This window comes from Salminus brasiliensis, chromosome 8 (genome assembly GCF_030463535.1).
Source record: "Salminus brasiliensis chromosome 8, fSalBra1.hap2, whole genome shotgun sequence".
NCBI lineage: Eukaryota > Metazoa > Chordata > Actinopteri > Characiformes > Bryconidae > Salminus > Salminus brasiliensis.
The window spans coordinates 5,671,047-5,678,577 of NC_132885.1; the positions used below are offsets into that span (position 1 = coordinate 5,671,047).

Below are 7,531 nucleotides of genomic sequence, written 5' to 3' on the forward strand. Positions count from 1 at the left end.
TGACTGTGATGAAGTATGGGCTTACATGCAGGGTCTTGTAAGGGGTTAAACCCACCATAGGAACACTGTGGTTTATGGGCCTGGGGGGGGCGAGGATTACCAGAGTCTGCATCTCTGGAGTATTCCCGTAATTACATGATGCACAATGTGAAGAAATGTCATGTCGCACTTTTTGGTTTTTTTTATGTTACAGAAATTACAACACGTTTCCCATGATCTTTTTTCATAACTGTTCTATTTATTAATTCTAGTGCTTCAGTGTTTCCCACTTAAGGCAGACTGATTGACATCAGTTATAATTACCAGTTTTGAAATGGTGCAGAACACATTGCAATTTTGCAGTTTATTAAATGTGCCACCCTAATTAACCCTTCTGATAAAGGAGCTTCACCCAACAATGAGATGAATTCCTCATTCCCATCCTATTGAACCGTAATCGGAACCACACTGAATATGTTTGGAGTAGCTCTCCTCACTCTTGCTTTTCTATCCATTATGGCTATATTTCTTTTTTTGTTTTTTTTTCAGCTTTATGCCACAGAGGCTACCTCAGCCTGGCTCAATGCCAACGATGTGCCTACCACCCCCGTCGCTTGGCCCAGCCATGACGGTAAAGACACCACCCTGCCCAGCATTAGCAGGTCAGTAATAATCTCATGCATCCTTCAGAGACCTTTAACCCATACTTAAGAAAAGGACTGTTACTGTTACTCCTATTAAATAAAGACTTAATGGCTCTCTCATCCTCTCAGCACATTTGAAAAATGCAAATTAGTGGGTAGATGACAAGTGTGTGGAGGCGGGGCTTCGGGAGGAGCCCTTTCTGCTTTATATGCAGTCACCGGTGGGAGCTACCCTGATGGTTGACGGCCGCCACTGCGTAATAGAGGGAAATCCTCACTATTTCATTGTCAATTGAGGCAGTAATTGGGTTCCTGATGCAGCAGAACTACCTACTTTCTACCTCTAGGGGGCACTACTCAGGCTTGGATCAGCAAAAGTGTCATTTATGTGACTGGAACTCTGCCCACTATATCAGCTCCACTCTCCATATAGGAGCCCTGTGTAGTTCTATAACTCCAGACTGTATCCATCTGTTTTTCTGCAGACTCTGTTATCAGCCTCCCAATGGTCAGGACCCCACACAGGACTGACCACCACAGAGCAGGTAGTATTTGGGTGGTGGGTCATTCTCAGCACTGCAGTGACACTGACTGACATGGTGGTGGGGAGTGTGGTGTTAGTGTGTGTTGCATTGGTGGTACGAGGAGTGGATCAGACACAGCACTGCTGCTGGAGTGTTTAAACACTGTGCCTGTCCACTCACTGTCCACTCTATTAGACACCCCTACCTTGTTGGACCAGCTTGTAAATGTCAGTAAAAGTCGCTGTTGTGCCTTTGGCTGGATATTTCTGGTGACACTGAGGTGTTTAAACACTCCAACAGCACTGCTGTGTCTGATCCACTACTGTACCAGCCCAACACACACTACTAACACACCACCGCCAGTCAGTGTCACTGCAGTGCTGAGAATGACCCACCACCCAAATACTACCTACCTGCTCTGTGGTGGTCAGTCCTGTGGGGTCCTGGCCATTGTAGAACAGGGTGAAAGGAGGCTGAGAACAGAGTCTGCAGAGAAACAGATGGATACAGTCTGGAGTTATAGAACTACACAGGGCTCCTATATGGGGAGTGGAGCTGATATAATGGGCTTCCAGTCAAATAAATGACACTTTTGCTGATCCAAGCCTGAGTAGTGACCCCTAAAGGTAGGAAGTAGGTAGTTCTGCTGCATCAGGAACCCAATTACCGCCTTAATTGATGAAACAGTGAGGATTTCCCTCTATTAACAGAACAGAGTCTGCAGAGAAACATATGGATACAGTCTGGAGTTATAGAACTACACAGGGCTCCTATATGGTGAGTGTAGCTGATATAATGGGCAAAGTTTATACCAAACCAGGGGTGATCCTTGTATTCTGACACAACTGTGTGTATTTAGTTTACTCAAACCTTTGGTAAACTTAAATTACGACAAACTTAACAAACTTAATTAAAGTGCAAAAGTATGAAATCAACAAATTCCTTGTAGAACTGTAGTACATCAAGCATTTCTCATCATAGGAACTGAAGTTGGCTCTTATTATTATTATTATTATTTTGGATCCTTTTGGCCTAAAATTGAATGTTAAACGTTCAGAGTCCGAGGTGGACCAATCACAGAGCCACACAGATGCTATTACAAATGTAACAGAAAGAAATTAAACACAGAAAATAATTTAGTAGCTAAATTGTAATGACTGAATTGTAACTGAGTAAAAAGTAGCTTCTTTTCCTTGTGAATAGAAAAGCTCAATTTCCTCAAAATGAAGTGCTTGAGTACAGTGTTGTTCTTTACACTGTTATGAGTGGGTCATGGTGAATGGACCAATAGAAATGCTCCAAAATTACTTGGAATTAAATTGTTTTCCATTAAAAAATTCGGAAGGTTTTTCCCTTCTTCTGTGAAGTTGTTGCTTTGGGTATCCGAGGTTTTTGCATGACAGCGACGATGTGTACCATTGGTGCTATGCAGGCTTAATAAGATGGGATCAGAATTGCAAATCATACAGTACAGTAAACACTGAGTATAAACCTAAACCGTGTTATAATAATTATTCTTCGTATTTTTATAGTATTCTTTACATACGATTTACATCACAACTGTCAACGTAAAGAGTTCAGAGCTATTTATTTGATGTCTCTGATTGTTGTTGCTGATTGAATGAGATTCCTCCGACGTTGCCCTCAGTTTGTTTATGAATTCCTTGTTTTCATCAAACATCATTTGCACTCCTGAGAAACCGACAGACAGACAGAGAGACAGACAGATATATTAAGCCTGTTTACTGAGATTCGCCACACCACAGCTCTGATATTTACCCAGCCGTGAACATCCAGCATCCTTAAACACGCCTCAAATGAGCCTGTTTACAGGCCGGTCGGGCGAGTAGAAGAACCAGCAACATAGTGGAGAACCTGTGTGTCTGACAGCCCGTGACAGCTCACAAACAGCTGTTGGCCAATAGCAAGCAACCAAGGCCATTGCTGTTGACCAAGGGCTTAGGCATGTTTGTTGTGGCTCTCATTGTGTTGCTGGTCTCAGGGCGTGGTTTCTAATGACGGGCTCCACTGAAAAGGGCGACTGAGAATTGAGATGCTTTTAATTTGCATGATTGGCATTAATAATGTCCAGCGAAGCTCAGTCTGATGACCTCAGTATATACATATATGGGTGGACATGTCAGTTCATTGAGATATCGACACCGATTGTTCAGTCTGATTGTGCGATTCAGGCTTGCTTACAGGTTTTTGGTCGGACACACAGTTTCTGCATAGCAACCCATTGTTTTCCCATAGGGATGAATGGGGTGCTGATGATTTGGCATCCTTCTCATATCACAGTGATTCAAATACACTAGAAACACTTAAACAGCCACAAAGGGTACCACAGCAATCACTTGAGCAACTGCTTGAGACACTATAGCAACCATCTGGGAGATCATAGCAACCACTAAACAACACCATAGCGACTGCATGAAATACTATTGCAATTACCATGCAACACTGTAGCACCCATCTAGGAAGCACTTGATAGCAACATGATAGCAACTACCTGGGATACCATATCAACCACCTAGCAAGCCCATAGCAACCCCTTAGCGACATTATAGCAACTACCTGGGAAACTACAGCAACCAGCTAGCACCGGCTTTATAGAAACCACACGGTTTCTACCATAGCAACCACATAGCAACAGCCTAACAGGAATTGATTTTTCTTTACCATTTACAGAAACACAGCAGTTTGGATTGTGCTTCCTTATTTCTTTCTTTTCAATTTTTTTATCTATTTTAAATTAATTTTAAACATTTTACATTTAAATGTGTATTAACACTAATCATAATAAAACAACACTTCGTTAGGAACCGTTAGCTTTTTGTGTTTAGGCTAACTGGAAAGAGCATGAACATTCACATCCATTTACTGTACCCTGTAGCCTTTGTTGGGGTCAGCAACTTTTACTATAATGTTACCAGGCTTCACATAAGCCCAACCACTCTATATCTCAGCCTTCCAATTAAGAAATCTGCTGGTTTGGACCATGCCTTTGAGAGAGACTGTAAGAGATGGTGGGAGGTCAGAGGGGTATCGAGCTGGAATTTTGAGTGGCTTTGTGGTAGTAAGCCAGTCCCCCTCTTGATATGTGGACCCAGGAATGATAGAAGACAGGGTTAAAAGATTTGTCGTAGACACGTGAATGTGGCGTAAAGGACGTTAGATTATGGAGGAGGGGCATGTTCAGCCATGTTCCTCCTCCCACAATGTTGATATTAGAAGTATTTGAATAGAATAGGACTTTCTGGAGCAGATAAACATGAACATACTTGCACCGTGGTTAATGCTAGGCGTGGGCTAGAGGGGTATAAAGCCCCCCAGTATTGAGCTGTGGAGCAGTGGAAGATCTGTGTTCTCTGGCGTTGGGATGAGGTGGGATGATGATGATGATCCAGCATTCTAACCTCACTAACGCTCTTGTTGTGAAATGTGAAAATCTAGTAGAAAGCCGTCTTCCCTGGACAGCAGAGACAGTTACTCCAACAAAAGCAGATCAACTCTTTTTGATAGCCTTGATTTCAGAAGAAACAATGAATGAGCAGGTGTCCCAATACTTTTGTCCATATAGTGTAATTAAATGAGAATAAGTAATATTAGAACATCTATTTTGCATATGATCAATATCATGATTTGCTATTCTCTTCATTTTTTAATTAATGAATTTATTTAATTATTTTTTGGCTCCTCCCTAATTTATACGTAGGCCTCGTTCAGGCCTTGTGTTGACAGGCTGGATAGACAGATAGATAGACAGGGGCATAAACATGTGCTCTGACAACATCTGGACTCTTCTCTCGTCTCAGGTTACTCAGTGACGGCCATATCGACCTGGTAGTGAACCTTCCCAACAACAACACCAAGTTCCTCAAGGACAACTTCACCATCCGCAGAATGGCTGTGGACTACGGCGTGCCCCTTATCACTAACTTCCAGGTGGGCATCCCTCTCTCAAACATCATCTTTAAACATCTACCCTCCTGGAACCTGCAGTAGAGGTGCTGTTACCCTGCCCTTGCTGTGAATACTGAGTGAAAACTGTATCTCTCACAGGTTGTGAAGCTGTTTGTTGAGGCCATCAAGTATTCCACCGAGCTGGACACCACCAGTCTCTTCCACTACCGCCAGCGAGAGAATGACCAGCAGGGTTAGAGATGCCCTAACCTTCATCCCCTTACCGCAACCTCCCGTGTAAACCCCCACAGCTAGGAGCGGATCCAAAGTGCCACAGCGGTCACGTCTAAAGCCACTTGGAGGGTGGTTAGAGCATTCCAGGCACTCTTAAGGGTAATGGGCATTTTCTGACTGGGCATTTTTGACTGGGTTGAAGAACCCCGGCTTGCATCCAGTTGTCCTCAGTATGAGAACAGAGAGAAGGGGATTTTCGGGAACTTTTTTAAATTACTGATCGTAAGATTTTTGCCTGGGGGCAGTGTTGTCTTTTTTGTGTTTATATTTGTGAGCTGCTTTCCTTGACAGTATTTCTTACTGCGTTGAAGACAGCAATTGCCTAAGCCCTGAAGAGGCTACTGGACTACCAGAGCTTTTGATTGGTTTTTGGCTTCTTTTGATTGTTTCTTTTGCATTTTTTTCTTTTTTTCCTTTTTAGAAACACTTTCTATGAACCCTGTATTCATAATGCATCATGAATGCACTTATATTGCATTATATGGCATATAAAATACCTTATAATGGCTGTCATAAGCCTGTATAATTACTCATTTAAGCTCTTATGGCAAAACACTGTATGTGGTGATGCACTAGAACACAGGTTTGTTAACATACAGCTTTGATTTCTCAGATTAAGTATTTATTGTAACACACAAAGGGTTATTCAAGGTTATAACTCGCTGTAACTAAAGTGAGTTTTTAATGGCTTTTAAATGTAAAGGACGTTTCACTGTAATATGTAAAGCCCTATAGAGCATTATTAGTGCTCTTTACTGGCTGTAAGTGAGTCACATACAACTTACTAATTCAGCAGTTTCATTTATAATAAAAGATTAGATAATAGTAATAAAATACATTTCCCCATGTGTTACCAAGCCAGTGGTCCCATTCAATAGCCTTGAGAAGGTTTTATTATTATAATAATTATTATTATTATTATTATTATTATTATTATTTGTTTTAATAAAAATTTGGTCCCACTTGTTTGTAGCTCCTGCTAGAACTATCAATATTCCCAACACTAGGAGGGTAAGGACTTACATGTCTTTTCCGATACATGCAAAGCCAGCCAACGCCTCTTTTCAAACGGCTGCGAATGCGGTATTGTCAGGCAGCCGACACTCTCTGAGGAAAGCGCTGGGTTCCCGGCTCCACCACATCAGCTGACAGATGGCTGTACTGGCCAACATCGTTTAAGAGTGATGAGGGGAGAGAGTGAGAGCACCATCTACCCACCCAGAGAGAGCACGGCCAATTGTGCTCTCTTGGTCTCCGGACGCTGATGGCAAAGCGGCATGGCTTAGGATTAAAACTCACGACCACCGAGCCATAGTGGCAGTGACACTCGCTTTAAGCAGAACTTTAAGAAATTTAAGATTACAATACATTTCTGCAATATATATTATAATATTAAAAAATCAGATTTTTTACTAGAAGTCAATAGATGTCAATGATTTTACATGTCATTGTTTAAATAATGTAGTGTGTGTATTTAAAATTGGACACCAGGCAGGGCTATACTGGGCCTCTGGTGGATAAATGGTGGAAAATGAGAACCATGCAAATTAAGCAGCAGAAAATTGTGATGTATTTGATGTGATTTGATTCGATGCTAAAGCAATATTTTGTGCAGCCCTTGTAATAGTGCTTTATAACATCGGTATGTACAATGTTCTTATGAACAGATATTGCACCTTATGAAGTGTGTAAATATATATATATATATATACTTCTAGTAAAAAAACATATTTTTAATATCATAATAAATATTGCAGAACAAAATATATATTGTAATATCAGTTTTTTTCCAATATTGTGTAAACACACACAAACACACACACACATATATATATATATATATATATATATATATATATCGCCACAAATTCTTATGAGTTATTATGATTATACAGGTTTATGACAGTCAGAATAGGGTATTATTAATACTGTGTTCATAGGAAGTGTTACCTTTTTTGTTTACAAGCCGTAGTCTGATTATTCAGGCTATAACTGAGTCGGTTTACATTAAGGACACCTGTCTTCCACCTGTACTGTTAGGTACGGTATCTATGTTACCATAGGGGTACAGAGAGAAGAGCATTTCAACGCCTGTGTGTGCTCCTGTGTTTGACTGTGTCTTTAAACAGTGTGGCGGAAGAAGACTTTGGGAAAGCTCAATAAACACCAGCATGTCATCCACTG

General features: G+C 41.1%; 1 protein-coding gene across 1 annotated transcript in view; it reads left to right on the top strand.

The window, feature by feature from the left end:
- Positions 1-5,685, top strand: part of cps1 (carbamoyl-phosphate synthase 1, mitochondrial) — a 91,694-nt gene extending 86,009 nt beyond the window's left edge. Inside the window, exons 36-38 of the mRNA XM_072684999.1 lie at positions 529-641; positions 4,966-5,095; positions 5,213-5,685. Coding sequence (XP_072541100.1) covers positions 529-641; positions 4,966-5,095; positions 5,213-5,311 — 342 coding nt within the window. The 3' untranslated portion in view covers positions 5,312-5,685. The remainder of the gene's footprint in view (positions 1-528; positions 642-4,965; positions 5,096-5,212) is intronic.
- The last annotated feature ends 1,846 nt before the right edge of the window (positions 5,686-7,531 follow it).